Genomic DNA, 19847 nt, shown 5'->3' with positions numbered 1-19847 from the left:
CACTGTGCTTTGTGAATAAACACGTCATGAAACTATGCTCAAGAAAGGATAAACCAATTTGCACTGCCAACATATTTTGATAAAACATTACTAATTTCTTTATCTTTACCAAATATGTCCCCACACAATTTCTTCTTTGTAACTGAAGCCTTTCCACCCTTCTAGTCCACAGAGCTGGTGGGACAAATACTAGTTACTTTGGTTTGCCTGGTGATAAAATCCTATTTGGGGGAGAAGGAGGGCTAAGAAAATTAAAGAACATTTTTTTTTTTGGTAGCTGAGATTGAACCCAGGGGCGCTTAACCACTGAGCCACATCCCCAGTCCTCTTATTTTTCATTTTGAGATAGGGTCTAGTAAGGCTGGCTTTGCACTTGCAATCCTCCTGCCTCAGTCTCCAGAGCTGCTGGAATTACAGGTGTGCTCCACTGTGCCCAGTGGAAACATTTGAGAAGAATTATATCTACAAAAGCCCACTGAGTGGTGGAAGACTAAAACCTTTCCACTATGGCCAAGAAAGACAAGGATGTTAGAGCTCTCCACTTCTAGTCAACATTATAAGGGAAGATCTAACCAGGGCAATTAAACAAGAAAAAGAAAGTGGAGGCAGGCAAATAAGAAAGAAACCTATGTTTGCAGATATTACTCTATATACAAAATCCCCTAAAGAACTAATAAAGAAAACTATTAAGGGCTAAAGAAAAGTTGCAGAATATAAGGTCAAAATATATTTCTATATGCTAGCAGTAAACAATCTGAAAAGGAAATTAAAGTGATTTTATTTACAATAGCATAAAAAATGCAGTAAATTTAGAAGTTTACTTCTCAGAAAGTTGGTCTTGATGACCTAGATCTGAAAAGAGGTCAAACATACATCAAAAGGGTCTTAGTTTCACAGCCAACTGGGAAATGTAACTGCAACAATGTGAAAGCAGTATCCACTCATAAAAGTGGTTAAAATGGGTGGTGGAGAACCAAACCATATGCTGGCAAGACTAATCTAAATAATTAAACTCACATTGGTGGTGGGAGTGTAAATTGGCCCAATGATTTTGGGAGAAGGTTGGGCTGTATTTGCTAAAGCTGAACATATGAATATTCCCTATCCTGGTAATTATACTTCCAGCTATGTATATAATAGAAATGTGAATATAAATGAACCAAATACACATGGATAAGGATGTTCATAGCAACAGTAATAATAATTCTAGACTGGAAACACCCAGACTGGTATCAACAGGATGGATAAATTGTGCTGTATTCATATACAGAATGATTATTTACAAATATATGCAACAACATGAATCTCATAAAACTAAATAAGCAAACAAAGCCACATGAATTGGGGTTGTAGCTCAGTGGTAGAGCGCTTGCCTAGCCCATGTGAGGCACTGGGATAGATCCTTAGCATTGCATAAAAATAAACAAAATAAAAGCATTCTGTCCATCCACAATTACAAAAAACAAACAAACAACAATAAAACCAAAGCCAGATATAAACAACAACAAAAGTACACCTTGTAGGGTCCTGTTTATATAAAACTTAATATGAGGAAAAACAAATTAGAAGTCAGAGGAGTGTATTCTTTGCTGAGGTGCAAGTGGGGTAAGAGTGATGACTAGAAGGGATAAGAAGGATGATTCTAGAATGCTGGCAATATTTTTTTAGTTGAGTGCTGGTTCTCAGATGTGTTCATGTTGTGAAAATTGGACTGTTTTTTTTTTTTTTTCTAAAATATTTATTTTTTAGTTGTAGTTGGACACAATACCTTTATTTGCTTTTATGTGGTGCTGAGGATCGAACCCAGGGCCTCGTGCTTGCTAGGCGAGCACACTACCACTGAGCCACAACGCCAGCCCTGGAGTGTTTACTTATGTGGGTACTACTTTAATAAAAAATTTAAAAATATATATGCATTTGAAGAAAGACCTGTTATAAATCTGAAAACAAAGTCAAAGTATATGAAAAGCATTTAATCCAGGCAAGGTGGTATATGCTTGTAATCCCAGCAACCTGAGAGGCTGGAGAATTGCAAGTTCAAGACAGTCCTAGTAACTTGGTAAGATCCTTAGCAATTTAGAGACCTTGTCTCAAAAATTGAAAAAGGGTTTGGGATGTAGCTCAATGATAAAATGCCTCTGGGTTTAATTCCCAGTACCTCAGAAATAAAACAAAAACAAAAACTCATTTAAACTGATCTAAAAGTTTATAAAGAAAAAAATAAATAAAAGCATGGGTAAGAACAGCCAAGAAAATTTTCATCATTACTTTTTTTTTTTTGAGAGAGAGAGAGAGAGAGAGAGAGAGAGAGAGAGAGAGAGATTGATTAAATATTTGTTTTTTAGTTTTCGGTGGACACAACATTTTTTTGTAGTGCCGAGGATCAAACCCAGTGCCCTGTTTGAGCCACATCCCCAGCCCATTACTTTTCATTACTAGTAAAAAGGAATAAAGAGGGACCATCTGTACCAGTTATTAAATTTTACAATAATAGTATATTACTTGATTAATTTTAAAAAGTTTGTATGGTAAATTAACAGTAATTTAAAAAATTGAGAAGGAACATTTAGAGATCATGAAATCTTTCAGAAATTCTGTTTCTCTTTGGAGCATTTGCCTTAACACTTTGGAACATGAATCTTTTCTCTTTGTGGGGCAGTAACAGACACCCTCCACTCCACTGTGTCCTTCCACCTAAACAGTGTGTGATCAAGGGGCTTATCTGGGGGCTGGGACTACAGCTCAGTGGTTGAGCATGTAAGTGCCTAGCCATGTGGGAGGTCCTGGATTCTATCCAGCACCACAAAAAGTTAAAAGAAAAATAAATCTGCTTGTTAAAAAAAGATGTGGGCTGATCTGTTTCACTCCTGGCTAAACAAAGAACTAAGAGACATCTATAAAAGATAAACACCCATATTTGTCACATTGACAACTATTTATAATTGAAACTACCTTTTCTCTCATTATTATAAACTAATGGCTGCTCAGAAATGTGTTCCAATAATACTCAATTTATCACAAACAGGACAGTAAGAGCCTCTTTACACTGATTCTTTTTTTTTTCAATCTCATTATATTCAAATTTGTTTGTTTGCTTCTGGCAACCACATATTTCAGACACAGTTTGATTCTTCTTATCCCAACATATGAAGTCAGCTACCTTACATGGAGAACAAGTTTCTTATAGTGGAGATTAGTATGAAAAATATAGTGGTTCCAAAGGCTGCAGCAGGAGGATCGAAAGTTCAAAGCCAGCCTCAGCAACTTAGGAAGACCCTGTCTCAAAATGAAAAATAGCTGTGGATGTGACCCAGTGGTTGAATGTCCTTGGGTTCAACCCCTAGTACCAAAAAAGACATAAATATCATTAAGATTTTAAGTTTATATTAACTTTTCAAATTTACCATCCTGATATCAGCCTCTGCTTGTATTATGGTATGATTTTACCCAATAACTTTTTCCTTTACATCTTTCAACTTTCTTTATACTTTTTGGCATTATACATATGTGCTTAATTATGTTTGGACTCTATTTCACTTATCTTGACCTTCTAATGCTAGAATTTACTATTTTTTGTACAAAATGGCTGTTAATTGTTTGCTGTTGTACGTGTCCAATACAGTGCCCTGAACCTTTCCCTTCCAGAAATGCACATCCAGATGGGATATGACTACCCTCCCCTGCTCAAGATGTATTCTTTGAATACTGAATTTATAATTGGGAGAAACTATGAAATAAATGCTAACCTCTGAGTGCCTCCCCATCTGCCAAGCACTGTTCTTAGCACTTCACATGCTAGTTATCAAAATGACTATGATAGGTATTTGCCAACTTTAATTGATAAGGAAATGGAAAGACAAAGAGGATGTGACTAAAGTCTTACACTTTTATCTGGAAGTAACTGAACTTTTCCTTTAATCCTCTGGTGATTCATAAGAGCATAAATGTGTCAATAATTAGAGGAATGTTTAATGATATTAAAAGTCCCAAGTAGAGTATTCCTTAGAAATGCGAGCGATCCAGAAATCCTGACATTATAAACTATGACCAGGATAACCAGAGAAATCTTGATTCTAATCATTATACACACACAATATATTCACTTGACCCTGGTCAGAAGGAGGTTGGGTACTTTCACACATCAGGCAATCAATCACATGAATAGTACCCAGGTGATGCTCCAGGAATCTCTTTATACTTCCATGACTAAATGTAATGACAATGTAGGCAGCAGCATGGCTTTGAAGCATATAGTCAAAGATCACAGAACATGTAACTTATAAAAAATAGAGGTGATACCAGTGAGAAAAAGAAAAAGAGGATAAGAAAGACCGAAGTTTGGTATCTTGTTTGGCTCTGAGTTAAGGGGATTTTTATTTATTTATTTATTTTTTGGTACTGGTAATGAACCCAGAGGTGCTTTATCACTGAGCTACATATCCAGTTCTTTTTGAGACAGGGTCTTCTAAGTGGCTAAGACTGGCTTTGAATTTGCAATCTTTCTGCCTCAGCCTCCCAAGTTGTTAGAATCATAAGTGCATGCCAGCATGCCCATTAAATTAAGAGAATTCTTAATAACTAGTTTGATTATAAACACAATGTTCTAAACAGGTAAAACTGGAAAGATCATGGGAGATGTCTAGGATATCCTGCACAAATTTTGTTTTTAATGATTCTCTATTAAAAAATGGTGAATGAGGTTAACGGTGAAGTCTTTTTCTGTTAGCAGTTTTTCTATTAGGTTAAATACATGAATAAAAGGCACCAAGCAAATAGTCATAATTCTTTCAAAACTGGTTCCATTCCTAAATTAGGAGGCTTCATTCCTCTTTGACCCAACAGATCTTGCCATTTTCTCCAAGCTGTACAATTCCACTGGCCACCAGCTGGAGGGCTGCAGGAAATATTTTATGTTCTGCTAATTTTACTCTTTCAGACAAAGTTGCAACAGTGTCACCCCTTTTAACAGGAACAGCTTCTTGTAAAATAATTTGTCCAGCATCTACATCTTCCTGGAAAAGAAAAATCAAAGTTTTAAACCTTACTTTCTAGCCAGCACAGTTTATAGCTAAACACTAATCCTATCACTTTGGTAGAAAAAACACATACTCACAGCTACAAAGTGTACAGTGCATCCAGTAATTGTGACTCCAGCTTCCAGGGCTTGCTCATGAGCATTTGAACCCTTAAAAGAAGGGAGCAAGGAAGGGTGGATGTTCAGCATTTTTCCTAGAAATTAAGAAAGCATAATGGTCAGAATTTTAAAATCCTATGTATTCTGCTAAAAGAATATATATTTTCTTGCCTAGAACCAGAAGTCAATAGGAGCTGGATTTCCAAGAAGGGTGTTTTCTGTGTGTAACATGGAAATAAGGCAAAGGGAAATACAGTTCTTGTCCAAGAAGGCCCTAGCAATAGTCACAGGCTTTGCATAGTCACAGGCATGCTGGGGAACTCTGAACAGGAATCTGCAGTGATGGGGAGCTAGTGGGGATGCGGGGAGGGAAGGTCTAAGCTGGATGGAAGACTTCTAATAGCTATGTGGTGTGCCCACCAGTCAGATGCTGGATTAGTTAGCTTTGTGTGTCTATTATCACCAAAGGAATTGCCCGTTAAATGTACTGACACGAATGTTCTAACTATATTCACCTAAGAAAGCAAACTCTTTGGACAGAAAATTCATTTATTTCCCAAATATGTACACAAAAAAGGAAAACAGGATACAGTCAAAGCTTTGGGTAAAAAAAGGCAAAGACACAAGATAGTATGTGCTTTTTGGCAACATCTTTTTTGCCATCTTCTGGCAATGGTCTGTGTCTCATAGGAGAGGATGCCTCTTTATTTTGGGATACAGGAAATTACTTTCTCTTCCTTCTAAAACAAGTAAAAAGGGTCTTCTGAATACTAATTTAGAAGATGAAATATTATCTTTCAGTAATCTAGAACAAAACTAAACTATATTATAAAGAGTAATTTATTATAGTAATCCTAAGAAATTGATAGAAAACAGGTTAATAAATCATCATTGGGTCATCTTTTGGACTAAAGCAAAGGAAATTAAGACCTGTGTTAAGTAAAATGTCACAGTATTTCACTACTGCATGCTAAGTTGACTATTATGGAGTCCATTTGCACTAGATTTCTCAATCAATACTGAACAACTTTTGCTTACCATCCCATTTTTTGACAAAGGGGCCAGAGAGAATTCTCATGAACCCTGCAAGACAGACTATGTCTGTGGAGAACTCTTCAAGGACTTTGTCAATTGCATTGTCAAATTCTATCCGATTTTTATATAATTTATGATTAATTACCTGTAATAGAAAAAGATAAATACAACTTTTCCAATCAGTTACCCAAAATAATCTAAAACATAACCTTTACATTACCACACTACACCTCCTTATGAGGACATACCCAATGGAGAATTACTGAGCAATTCACAGGATCAAGTGGAAAGGGGAGCCCAGCACCCACCCAAAAGCAGAAATCTAAAGGCCATGTAAACCACAGAGATACGGGTCCTGTGAGAACTGATTATGAGGTTTAAGTATAGCCTATGTGGTTGAGTGAGAGTTTAACTCTGTAGATATCATGCTTAACATGCATAAGGCTGTGGGTTGAATTTCCCAGCACCCCCCAAAATCAATCAAACAAACAAAAATAGCCCACAGGACTAGTACTTTTCCCAAGAACTTACTCTGGTTGGGATACCAGCTTTTTCTGCCTTATCTAAACCAGCCACTGCGGCTTTATTGGAGATAACAACAACAATGTGTGCGTAGCTATTTGGATCCTGAGTACTGTCTATGAGTGCTTGGAGGTTCGATCCTGAAAAGGGAGGGAAAAACAAAGTGAATTCTTCTTAAAAAAAAAAAAAAAAGATATGTTCTACACTGAATAGGGAATGGTTAAGTTCTCTGAAAACATGTCTTACACACATACACACACACAAAACAAAAACCAAAATAATATTTACAAGCATGTTCATAATAATGTTAACTATAAGAGAGGTAAATAATCATGTTATACCCATCTGAGAATATAATACTCTTATTTGACCCTTTATTCACAAAGGTCAAACATAAACTTCTTATTCTTAATACTAATATTTTAAGACTTTCCAATGACAAAACTATGATACAAAAAAGAAGTTGGAATTTTTAATCCTTTCTATCTTTTCTAGTCTTTCTCTAACCATCTTTCTCACGTCCTCTACTTTTTGCTTAGGGAGTTGTCCAAATTCACAAGTGGGAAGACTAAGGAAGCTGAAATGATAGCACTCCTTAATAATTCCCTCTCTCCCAGACTGTGCTAATAGTAGCCTTACAATCTGAAAGAGGTTTCTTTGTGTTGGTTGGGTGGTCAGGGAGGAAGAGAAGAGCTCTAGAGCTCAACATTGGAGAGGAAGCCATGTCTTACCTGTTCCAGATATTAAGACAGCCACTCTTGCCTTTTTTGGTTGGGCAGAGAAGTGATTTTTCAAGGAGCCGTTCACTGACACTGACTTGCTCATTTGCATGGTTTCGAGCAGATTCTTGACTTTCACACGAGGGGAACCTTCATTACAAATACACCCCAAAATAAGTAAAGAACAATTGTGTAGTTACAGGAATAATGGAAAGAAAAAAATATTTTTAAAATATCTTTATTTTTATGTGGTGCTGAGGATTGAACCCAGGGCCTCACACGTGCTAGGCAAGCGCTCTACTGCTGAGCCAAAACCCTAGCTCTAGGAAAGAAAAATCTTTAGAATACTTTAATTTATTTTGAAAATAAGATATGCAAGGACTAAAACATTTAACAGGTTTGTAACACTTAATATTACGCATTTACAAAAACTTCCCGAAGGTAAACATGTGTAATCATCTACTTCAACTAGGAGTTCTAAACACATCACTACTTTGGAGCATATGGTGGATATATTACTGCCTGCCAATGTTCTGCTTCTAATCCCCAAATCTTCCTAGTGAGACCTTTCAGGATAATGCCATGACTTCTTGGCCTTTGTGGAAGGTATGTGGCCTAGCAAGGTCACTCTAAGATGTGATATAGAATGATGAAAGCAAGAGGGCTTTTTGTTGTCAAAAGAGCCAAAGAATGTTATCTTTCTAGTAAGAGAACCTGCCAAAAAGTGAAACTTATACAACAGAGGAAAGAAAGGTCGACAGAAGCAAGGTTAACAAGCTCTAACATCATTATTACTATTTTACTGGATTTTCTGCCACTCTACCAAGTTCTAGTAAGAGTCTTGAATAACAAACAGTATTAGCCAGGGCATTCACTCATTAGTTCTTGAATTTTGAACCACAAAGCAGAGCCATAAGGGCTTACATGTAGGAAGATTCCTTTGGGAAGTGATACTGCAGGGTTCTGTTGTGCACATGGGAATGCTACACAGAGGTGTCAAGAGTCTCAAGGTGAAAATTAAGAGGCATGTGCTATCACTGGGGTGGGTGCTGTCATGATACACCTGGGTAAAGACAGATGCCATAGCAATGGCTGGAATGAAAGGTGGGCTAAAAACTCATGAGACAGGGCTTAGTTATATTTAAGTTTATATGTCTAAAACCAAAGAAGGAGTTACCTTCAGGACATGCAACCACACTGCCAATCACCCAGGCTTCTTCCTGGCACTGTTGAATATCATTTAGAATCTGCCCTGTCTGATCCTTTGATACCACAAGGACAGCTCCAATACCACAGTTGAATGTTCTGGCCATCTCTTCTTCAGAGAGCTGTCCTTCCTGCTGTAACCATGAGAAGACCCTGGGGATCCTCCATGTCTGGGCATCTGAAAACCAGCAAGTTGTATGATTAACTGATAGCTCTGTTATTTTTTATCAAGTAAAACTATAAACTGGCCTTTCAGAAGTTTTTGTGTTTTGGGCATCCATTTATACTTTAGACATTCATAGCACTTTTTAAAAAAATATTTATTTTTTAGTCATCGATAGATACAATATCTTTATTTTATTTTTATGTGGTACTGGGGATCGAACCCAGTGCCTCACTAATGGTAGGCGAGTGGCGAGTGCTCTACCTCTGAGCCACAACCCCAGCCCTCATAGCACTTTTTTTTTGAAACAGTTGGCCAACAATCACACTTCAATGAGGTTTTATGCTGCATTAACTCATTAGATTTTAAAAAGCCATTTTAATGGGTTGGATTGATAGTAGCTGAATTCCAGTAGAGACTGGCATACTGTTCTCTAGTGAATACTTAGCTGGATCTTTTTTCTTGTTCTTTTAAATGCATTTTTTTTTTTTAAGTTGTAGATGGACACAATATCTTTATTTTATTTATTTATTTATGTGGTGCTCAGGTTTGAACCTAGTGTCTCACATGTGCTAGGCAAGCGCTCTACCACTGAGCCACAACTCCAGCCCATTAGTTGGATCTTAGCCATGACAAAAATGCACTCTAAGTATCATAAAAAAGTAGATGGCTTATACACAGACTTAAAGGAAATATATACATCATTTGAGAAAAGTCATGCTACAGAAAAGGATTATGATCAACACCCTGAATCTCATTTATTTTAAAATTTATATTCTTGGGTCTGCTATAAGAATATATCGTGCAGGGGGCTGGGGATGTGGCTCAAGCGGTAGCACGCTCGCCTGGCATGCGTGCGGCCCGGGTTCGATCCTCAGCACCACATACAAACAAAGATGTTGTGCCCACCGATAACTAAAAAATAAATATTAAAAAAAAAAAAAGAATATATCGTGCAGTATCACAAATCATACAACAAAAATCTCTAGTAAAAATTTTAGGCCTACATACAAAACTTCTGAATAATGAAATAATTTGGTTGGTTTTTTTGAGTCTACAGTTATGGGATCTGATTTCCCAAAATAATACTGAATAAAATTATTTATGATGCTCCTATAAAAAGGAATATAGCTTTTTATTAAATAATGAGGTTTACTATCAGCTTCCCCCATTTATTTGATATATCTACAGGATACTTGGTTTTAATTCTATGGAGTTAATTTGTAATATGCATTGTATGTCTATGAATCTTCTCCCGTACTGGACTTAATTACATTTATATTAGTTAGGAATGTCAAATTTATTTATTTTTTTTTGGCTACCTGGGATTGAACTCAGGGGCACTTGATCACTGAGTCACATTTCCAGCCTTAATTTGCATTTTATTTAGAGACAGGGTCTCACCAAGTTGCTTAGCATCATGCTTTTGCTGAGGCTGGCTTTGAACTCTCAATCTTCCTGTCTCAGCCTCAGGAGCCACTGGGATTACATGCAATGCACCACTGCGCCCAGCTGGAATGTCAATTCTTAAAAGTTAAGTTCAAAAGATTTTAGCTACCATGATGTTCACTATGCCTTCAATAGTGAACCCAATAGCAGTGGGGTGCAGTGGTGCATTCCCATAATCCTATCAACTGAGAACATCAAGGCTCAAGTTTGATGCCAGCCTTAGTACCTTAGAGGGACCCTGTCTCAAAATAAAATAAGAGGGCTGGGAATGTAGCTCAGTGATAGAGTACTGCCTAACATACACAATGCCTTGGGTTTAATCTCCAGTACTGCACCAAAAAATCCTTGGGATTGATGACCATACTTCACGTGGTTTAGCTCCTACTTCTAACAGTTCTTTTCAGTAATTCTTCCTCTGAGGGATAATTTTTGGTCCTTTCCACTCTCTTGGCTGTAACTATAACTTTGTGAGTACAACCTCCAGACTTATCTTTGGTCTGATCTCAACTTTTGCTCAGTTGCCTTGGAAGAGATTCACTGAAGATCTTAAGCACTACATCCTCACTTTCTGCTCTGCTCCACTACTCTCCGTTCTGTGTTAGTGATGTTGCCATCTACTCACCTGCTTAACTAAGATCTTGAGACTTTTTTTTCTAGGCAAGAATTAATTCTCAAATGTTTTTCCCTTTTTTATTCCCTAGTTCTTTCATCTCTAGTGTGGACTACTTCACAGTTATTACTTCCTTTCCTGGCATGTAAGGCTCCAGCTTATAGCACTTCAATCCTTATATAAGCCAGTGACATGACTCATAAACATGGATAATAAAAAAAGGTAGAAAAGGTTCATCCCAGTTTCCCCCCATGAAACCTTAATGATTAACAAGTTTCCACTTATAATCATATGTGCACTAACTACCTGGAGTTTGTCCCACAGTGTATTCCCCACCCCCCAGTGGTTTTTTTGAACAAAAGTTCCCTTCAGTAAACTTACCTAAATCCACCCCAAATTTCTGAGGGAGAACTCTGGGAATGTTTTCCAGTAGTCCTCCACCAGTAATATGAGCAAAGGCTTTAACATGTCCTGAACGTATGACAGGTAACAAAGAACGGCTGTAGATTTTGGTTGGAGTTAGAAGTAAGTCCCCTGAAGATTAAAGAAATAAGACAAAAACAGCCTATAGGTAAAAAACCAAAACATAAAACAATTCTGAAATGGACAATGAGTATGACCTTGCAAAGACATACCAGTTCTATAAGATGCCCAAGCAACAAAATCACAGGATAATGTAAATCACAGGGCAATGTAATTCATTCCATTCTAGCTTTCAGTAATGAGACACAAAACACACTAATTGACTACTTAGTTATATCCAAGCACGAATTAATTTACCTAAGGACTGGTCACCACAACCATCAGGTGCTGGAGAGGAGTACTGCAGGGAAGAGTTTGCCACAATTTTCCTCACAAGGCTAAATCCATTGCTGTGGAGACCAGATGAAGCTATTCCAACAATAACATCCCCTTCAGTGATCCTTTCCAGGTGAGGCAGTTTCTGATCCCGCTCCATAGCACCAACAGCAAAACCAGCTAGATCATACTCTCCAGGAGGATACATGTCGGGCATTTCTGCTGTTTCACCTCCTGGGAGATTAAGGCAAGAGAGAAAAAAAATCACATTATATTTATACATTTCCTTAGGAGACAATGACAGCAAATATTCTTTTTTTTTTTTAACCTTTATTTCACATGCGAGGTGAGCGCTCTACAGCTAAGCCACAACCCCAGCCCCTCTTTTTTTTTTTAATTAGCTCCAATCAACAATCAACTCTCTCTCTCTTTTTTTGAGTTGTAGTTGGACACAATACCTTTATTTATTTATTTATTTGGTGCTGAGTGCCTCCCATGTGCTAGGCAAGCTCACTACAACTGAGCCACAACCCCAGACCCAACAGCAAATCTTCTTAACATGAACCGTTAAACACATGGTTATATCCTGTATATAACCACATATATTAGCTGGCTCACAGCATGTGCAACCAAGCATGATTTCAGAGGAAATACTAATTTCTACAAAGGTCAATACCTCTACAAGTCTGTATGTAGCCTCTGAATATCACTACTTTCATAGGATGAATGCTAAGTTGAATATAACTTCATTTCTATATCAGTTTAGCTTAAGAAATATTTCATAGACATCTGATCTTTAAAATCACTTCATCTATACCATCGTCTAGTTAATGGAGAAGTAATTTTAACCAAGAGTGCCTCAACTCCAAATGCCCTGGCCTATAAAGTTTAATAGTGCAATTTATGATGATCTCATATGAAAGTAGAGGCAAGCAGATGCCAAATTAGTTAAAGGGCAATTTTTTGGCTTTTGGATCTGACTTGTTCACAGAAATGATAATATGAAAGTGGTTGTTTCATTCTTGTTCACTTACAAATTAATTTTGCTAGAAAGTCCATATAGATAGCAGTATTTCTACAAAATCTGGGAACATTTTATTCTTTGTCACTTCTATGAACAAATATGGTTTGAAATATTGAATACCAAGACCCATCTACCTTTCTGTGGGGACAATAAATGGGAATAATCCACAAGCCTAATCTGTTGAAGTTATTGAGAAGGAAGTAGAAGAAAAAGTGGCCAGAGGTTGGGGAGAAAAATAAGCCTGCCTGACAACTCAGGAGTTTTGAGTTTGGGGAATAAACCCTCAAGGGGGCATTGAGGGCACCAGAATCCAAGAGTAATTCCAACAGTTGTATCTATATTTCATTTGTCACATCCTGTGATATAGAGTCTCTTTCACTAGCTATTCTGACATTGATTCTGACATCTATACAGGGCTGATATATAAGAAGAAGGAGCACCTATGGTTAAAATGTATGATCAGGATCTGGGAGGTATAACTCAGTGGTGGAGTCTTTGCCTAGCATGTGTGAGGTGCTAAGTTCAATCTCCAGCACTGCAAAAAAAAAAAAAAAAAAAAAAAAAAGTGTTAAAATGGATGATCATACCAAGGAGAGCACATCCAGCCTGTTCACAAGCTGTGGCAATTCCGGCAATGACGGTTTCAGACATATTAAGGTCAAGCTTTCCACAGGAGAAGTAATCAAGGAAGAAGAGGGGCTCTGCTCCTTGTGCCAGAATATCATTTACACACATTGCAACCAAATCTTGACCAATTGTATTGTGTTTATTGCACAGCTGGGCAATCTATAAAAAACAAACATTCACATTTCACATCAGAGAATAACTGCCATACTGCATCTTGTGGATTTATCCATGAGGCTAACAAAAACCAATGACATTGGCCAGATACTCTTAACATCTCAAGACAAAATAACACTAAATTTTGATAAGCAATGTGGTCTAAAACTATCCCTTTTTATTTCCTAAAATTGCCCTTCCACTCAAAGATAGACAGAACGATATTTTGTTGTTGGAAATGTACAAACATTTTATTCATATGGTTTTTTGGTATAGTTCTTTTTTTTTTTTTTTTTAATATTTATTTTTTAGTATTTGGCGGACACAACATCTTTGTTTGTATGTGGTGCTGAGGATCGAACCCGGGCCGCACGCATGCCAGGCGAGCGCGCTACCGCTTGAGCCACATCCCAGCCCCTGGTATAGTTCTTTTTAGCTCATGTATGTCTAAGGAGAAAAAAATATGTTTTTGATATGCAGTAAATTCTCTCATCTTTCACAAAAGATCTTTATACACAACAGTGTCTACCTTGAGTTTAGTTCCAACACCATCAGTTCCAGAGGCCAGAAGGGGATCTTTGAAACCAGCCGCTTTCAAATCAAAAAGACCAGCAAAACCTCCAAGATCTACGTCACAGCCTATTGCAGAGGACATTAATTACTTATTGCATTATGACAGATCAATTAAACATGAATATTCATGCTGCTACTTCTAAAACAGCTGCCTGGAAACAGAGAATGGGATGGAGCACCATGTGCTCCAAGAACTGATCAAGAAAGTAATAACATTGGGAGAAAAGGCCTCGAAAGTATGATCTAATTAAATGATTTCAAAGAGTTTGTAATAATAAAAAAAGGAAGATATAAAGAAATAAAAGTAATAACATCACAGAAGTGATTTACTTAATATTAGAGACAGAAAGGCAGATAAATCAGATGTGGTGGTGCAAACCTCTAATCCTAGCAATTTGGGAGGCTGAGAGGCCCTAAGTAACTTAGAAAGACCCTGTCTCAAAATAAAAAAGGGTGGGGATAGAGCTCAGTGGTAAAGTACCACTGGGTTCAATCCCCAGTACCTAAGTAAATAAATAAACAAAAACAAAAAGGAAGGTAGCTGACTATGGGTTTAGCTTAAGTACGGCAAGATTTAAAGGAATCTAGCATTTATTTTAAATATAAAGCCCCATTTTTAAAAATTATTTTCCTTCTTGAAGTTTTTTTTTTTTTTTTAAAAAGCCCAAATTAATTCACACCTGTCAATAAATTAGCAAGTACAGGATTTGACTTACCTGGTCTGGAGGTGGCTTTTGCTAAAGGCTTTATTTTCTTAACCAGCATATTTCCAGCTGCAATGTCTACCCCAGATCCCTTGTAAGTGAAGCCCCTAAGAAATTGGAAACAATAATAATCAAAACATCACCTTAATGCCAGGAAAAATTACTTTTATAGTAGAAAATAGTATTTAAAGCAGAAATTATCCCAAGTGATTTTCACATTCCTTAGGGTGCTTAAAATCTTCCATAGTCAATGCCTAGCCATATAAATGGATTTGACTGATCTAGTTTAGTGTAGCCCTGGAAAATGAAATGTTTACACAATTTCCTTAGTTGACTCCATAGCATCATCTCTGCTGTGAACCATCGCTCTAACTTCATCACCCATTTCTTCTAGAAGTACTTTTTACAGGCTGCTAAATATCTTGATTCTTTGAAAATTTTTGATGTAATATACACATAACAAAATTTACCATCTTAACCATTTTTAAGTGTATAGTGGTAGTAAATATTCATAATGTTGTACAACCATCACTGCCATCCACCTCTATTTACTTTCATCTTGTGAAATTGAAACTATCCATTACACAGCAACTTGCTAGCTCTTAAATTCACTGATATTTTGCTACAACCTTTCTTGGTTCAACTTCAGTATGGGCAATGTCAGAACCAAGTCAAAAAGTGAAATTTGACAATCCTTCGCGCCCTTCCTTTCCAACTTGGGCCTGGCAGAATGGCTCCCGGAAAGAAGGGTGGTGAGAAGAAGGGCCATTCTGCCATCAACGAGGTCGTGACCTTGGGAATACACCATCAACATTCACAAGCGTATCCATGGAGTGGGCTTCAATATCTCTCTGAGAGTAAATTTGGGCTGCTGACTTTGAATTAATTGCCAGTTCTCTCAATTTTAGTTGTTACCCTGGCAGCTTGTTTCTGATAAACTCTTACATACTTCTTCATCTATCATTCCAACCCATTAAACCAAAGTTTTTTGTTTTGGGTTTTTTTTCTTTCTTATTGGTACCGGGGATTCAACTCAGAGGCACTTAACCACTGAGCCACATCCCCAGCCCTATTTTGTATTTTATTTAGAGACAGGGTCTCATTGAGTTGCTTAGTGCCTCGCTTTTGCAGAGGCTGGCTTTAAACTCTGGATCATCCTGCCTCAGCCTCTGGAGCTTCTGGGATTATAGGCATGCATCACCATGCCCATTGAAAGTTCTCATTTTTACAAGGCAGAACTACAGATTTCACAATGCAGATGCACAAACTTGATCTGTAAAAATGATGCACTGAGTATCATTATCTGGTTATGCTTTTTAAATAGGTTTAATCTTGTTCTTACTATCCTCAACTACAAAGAAATTGATATGGTTACATTAAGAACTCAGTTTGGTTATTCAGGAATATTTATGTAGAGTTTATGTAACCCTAATTTTTACTTTTTTCTTTTGTGGTGTTAGGATATTGCTAAACTTTTCAGGTAAGGAAACACCATGAAGTTTTTCCACTTAATTTGAACATTGCTGTAAACGGATATGATTCAAAAAACATAGACCAAGAATAAAGAATAGCTCAGTCTCAGAGAAAAAATGATATAACAGTACAGGAGTAACAGAATGTTCTACAATCACTCAGTGTAGTTCTGAAGTCGTACCATAACTACCTCATAAGATTTTTACCTGGGCTGCTGAAGGAAAGCTATGGCGCGAAAGCCGATGTCTTTCCTGTAAATTGCTCCCTCAAACTTTATAGCAGTGAGTCCCTTCTTGGCTTTTTCAAGGGCAGATATGAGGTTTTCATGAATGGCTGTTACTGTAAGGACTCTTCCCCCGCTGGTCACCACTCTGCCATTTTTGTAGGTAGTGCCTGCATGGAACACTTCTAGTCCTAAAGCTGTAGTCTCAGAAAACCCTGTAAGAGAACAGATTTGATGCAGGATTTCAAATTACCATATTTCACACTGTGGAGTGATTTACCATTTCCACAAGGTTTTTCTTTGGTACTGGGATTGAATAGTCGTGGTGGTGATGGTGGGGAAGAAGCCACATCCCCAGCCTGGATTTTTAAATTTTTATTTTGAGATAGGGTCTTGCTAAGTTGCTGAGGCTGGCTTTGAACTTGTGATCCTCCTGTTTCAGCCTCCAGAGCCACTAGTATTATAGGCGTGCACCACTGTATTCAACTACTACTTCTTTGTTTAAATTTCTATCAGGCAATTTCTCCCCAAAACAGTCTGTGCCATTTACATTGATGACTAACTGTAAATTATGGGGTCAAACCACTCAAGGTTGTATGCCTCTTGTAATCATTCAGAGACCATGTCTTAAATATATCTTGTTGATGTAGTTTACATTAACGGTCCTCTAACTTTCCTATGTCTCATTAACACCCTGACTTTGGGAGGGTGGAAGTGAAAGCTTACACTGGGAATACTGTGGAAATTTGGTTGGATTACGTATGTTTCCTTATATGGGAAGACAAATAGATGGCAGTTCTTTAAATAGTCATTTTGGATAATTTATGACATATCCAACTAGCAATGTAGTATGTTAAAAACTTTTGAAAGGTTTCTGATGGCTTCACATTCTTAGCAAGGGCAAGCATTTGCATGGGAGGGAGGTCCCTGATGGCACCAGTTAATTATCACATTGAAATTCAACCTCTTATTCCTTATTCACCTGTTACCTCCACACCCTTGGTGTAAGCTCCAGGATAACCTTTACTTGCCATGACCACAGTTATGGCAGTGTGGTTTTCTAGCCAAATGGGTAAAGACGTGCACAGCAGGCCATCTAAGGTGGACTGAATTACTTCATAAAGATCACTTTTAAGAAGTGGGAGGATTACCTGGAAAAACACAATTAACATGGAAAATGAGATAAATTTTAATTTTCTTTATAGACATTTTATTCATTGGGGTATTAGCAGAGCTTGTATGTGTTTCTCAAAGGTAATTATTTCAAGGCTGAAAAAATCCTGAGATTAGGACAACATACAACCTCGCCAAAGAAATACTTTATTAAGTTTAATGACTGTTACTTACTTGGCACTCTGGATCACCAAAACGGCAATTAAATTCCAAAACTTTTGGGCCATCCTTGGTCAGCATTATGCCAGCATAAAGAATCCCTTCATTAAAAAAGAAAATCCCTTTATTAAAAAAGAACCTGTAACGAAGACATTATTATCACTATAAAATAGAAAATAAACAGCTGCTCTATAAATGATGTCAATATCAAGAAGCTCACCTGTGTATGGAGTACCCTCTTGCTGCATGCCATCTACTGTCCTCTGAAGGACAGTATTTTTAATTTTTAGTAACAGATCCTCAGAAACCTGGGGAATATACAGAAATTTTTAACGATAAATTTTATGTTAAAAATTCAACTTGTAAGCGGTATCACATACAACAATGAAGACTATTATTTTTTTACTACCTGAGACAGGTTGAACACCTCCCCATCAAGTAGATATTTTAGACTTTTTTTTTTGTGGTGCTGGGGATTGAATCCAGGACCTCGTGCATGTGAGGCAAGCACTCTACCAATGAGCTATATCCTCAACCCCTATTTTAGACTTATTTTTGCAGAACAGGAGAGTAAAAGCTCTGAGTCTGATAAATTATCACAATCAGAGGCTACATTATATGTTCCTTGCCAAATCAAAGATCAGTGCTAACCACCATTTCTAAGTAAAGTAACTTGTTAAAGCACCTTTCATTTTTATTATTTTTTTTGTGGTATTCCTAAAAACAGTCTGTGCCATTTTACATGATGACTAATATTTACGACCTAATAGTGCCTTACCACAGAGCTACATTCTTAGCCCTTTTTATTTTATTTTGAGATAGGGTCTCGCTAAGTTGCTGAAGCTGGTCTATTTGTGATCCTATTGCAAGTCACTGGTATTACAGGCTTTTGCCACCATGCTTGGTTCAGTGTGTATATTTTTGAAGCTCAATAGTTCAATAATGAAAAACGAAGTTGGGCATGGTGGCATATGCCTGTAATCCCCACTCCTTGAGAGGCTAAGGCAGTAGGCAGTAGTTCAGACCAGCCTGGGCAACTTATTGAGGCTCTGTCTCACAATAAGAAACAAATGGTATGGGGACATAACTCAGTGGTAGAGAGCCACTGAGTTTAATCCCAGTATCACCAAAACAACCTACACACACACATCCTGTGTATGTGCTGGGGCCTGGATATCCAGAGATGAAAAATTTTACACTATAATTACAAGGCTCCCATTGGTTAAAAATTGGGTGTAGAGAGGAGGGGAAAGAAGGATCTACTCACTACATTTTAGATAAGTTAAAAAATCATCGGGCCGGGCATGGTGGTGCATGCCTGTAATCCCAGTGGCTCGGGAGGCCAAGACATGAAGATCATGGGTTCAAAGCCAGCCTCAGCAAAAGCGAGGTGCTAAGCAATTCGGTGAGATCCTGTCTCTAAATAAAAAATACAAAATAGGGCTGGGGATGTAGCTAAGTGGTCGAATGTCCCTGAATTCAATCCCTTGTGCAAAAAAATCAAATCGGCAATTTTTGTTCTTCAAAGGCTTTTAGAAGAGTTTAGTTTTAGAAACCAGAAAAGATATTTTTAATTTAATAAAAAGAAATAAAGTGAGGCATGGTGTCATGTGCCTGCAATTCCAGCTCTTGGGAGGCTAAGGCAGGAGGATCTTAAGTTGAAGGCCAACCTGGGAACATGGTCTCAAAACAAGACAACAACAAAATAATCAAATTGCTGATTAGTAACAGAATTTACAAAAACATATGAAAGAAAGAAGTCAAAACAGAACAGCATCATCTAAAAGCTCTCTGAAAAGCCCAAACAATTACTGTTGAACTTGAGTCCCTGGGAAGTACCTGAGGTGTGGGACAATAGGCTCCCATTCCCCCTGTGTTGGGGCCTTGATCTCCCTCCAGTAATCGTTTATGGTCCTGTGCTGGAGGCATGGGGGCCACTGTCCTCCCATCAGTGAAACACAGACACTATGGAGAAAAAAAAATAGTCCACTTAAGTAAATGCCAAAAAAGGTTAAAAAAAAAAAAAAACCTAAGAAGGTGAGTTATGTACCTCAACTCTTCTTTGCATAAAATTATTTCTGAAGAAAAATTAATGCATAAAT

General features: G+C 37.4%; 2 protein-coding genes across 4 annotated transcripts in view; one reads left to right on the top strand and one right to left on the bottom strand.

Moving 5' to 3' along the window:
- The window catches only part of Son (SON DNA and RNA binding protein), an 83024-nt gene that overhangs the window by 18674 nt on the left and 44503 nt on the right, over window positions 1-19847 (top strand). The gene's annotated exons all lie outside the window — the stretch shown is intronic.
- The window catches only part of Gart (phosphoribosylglycinamide formyltransferase, phosphoribosylglycinamide synthetase, phosphoribosylaminoimidazole synthetase), a 32227-nt gene continuing 13141 nt past the window's right edge, over window positions 762-19847 (bottom strand). For all 3 annotated transcript variants that reach the window (XM_071615081.1, XM_071615082.1, XM_027929359.2), the window contains exons 7-22: window positions 19585-19710; window positions 17966-18053; window positions 17761-17846; window positions 17396-17564; window positions 16397-16628; window positions 14730-14824; window positions 13970-14079; window positions 13248-13446; window positions 11619-11870; window positions 11220-11372; window positions 8588-8794; window positions 7423-7560; window positions 6701-6831; window positions 6173-6314; window positions 5114-5229; window positions 762-5012 (exon numbers count right to left, since the gene is read on the bottom strand). In XM_071615081.1, the coding sequence (XP_071471182.1) occupies window positions 4821-5012; window positions 5114-5229; window positions 6173-6314; window positions 6701-6831; window positions 7423-7560; window positions 8588-8794; window positions 11220-11372; window positions 11619-11870; window positions 13248-13446; window positions 13970-14079; window positions 14730-14824; window positions 16397-16628; window positions 17396-17564; window positions 17761-17846; window positions 17966-18053; window positions 19585-19710 (2436 nt within the window). In that variant the 3' untranslated portion in view covers window positions 762-4820. The remainder of the gene's footprint in view (window positions 5013-5113; window positions 5230-6172; window positions 6315-6700; window positions 6832-7422; window positions 7561-8587; window positions 8795-11219; window positions 11373-11618; window positions 11871-13247; window positions 13447-13969; window positions 14080-14729; window positions 14825-16396; window positions 16629-17395; window positions 17565-17760; window positions 17847-17965; window positions 18054-19584; window positions 19711-19847) is intronic.

Source organism: Marmota flaviventris, chromosome 8 (assembly GCF_047511675.1).
Source record: "Marmota flaviventris isolate mMarFla1 chromosome 8, mMarFla1.hap1, whole genome shotgun sequence".
In the NCBI taxonomy this organism is placed as follows: domain Eukaryota; kingdom Metazoa; phylum Chordata; class Mammalia; order Rodentia; family Sciuridae; genus Marmota; species Marmota flaviventris.
This window is presented reverse-complemented; position numbering and strand designations above follow the sequence as displayed.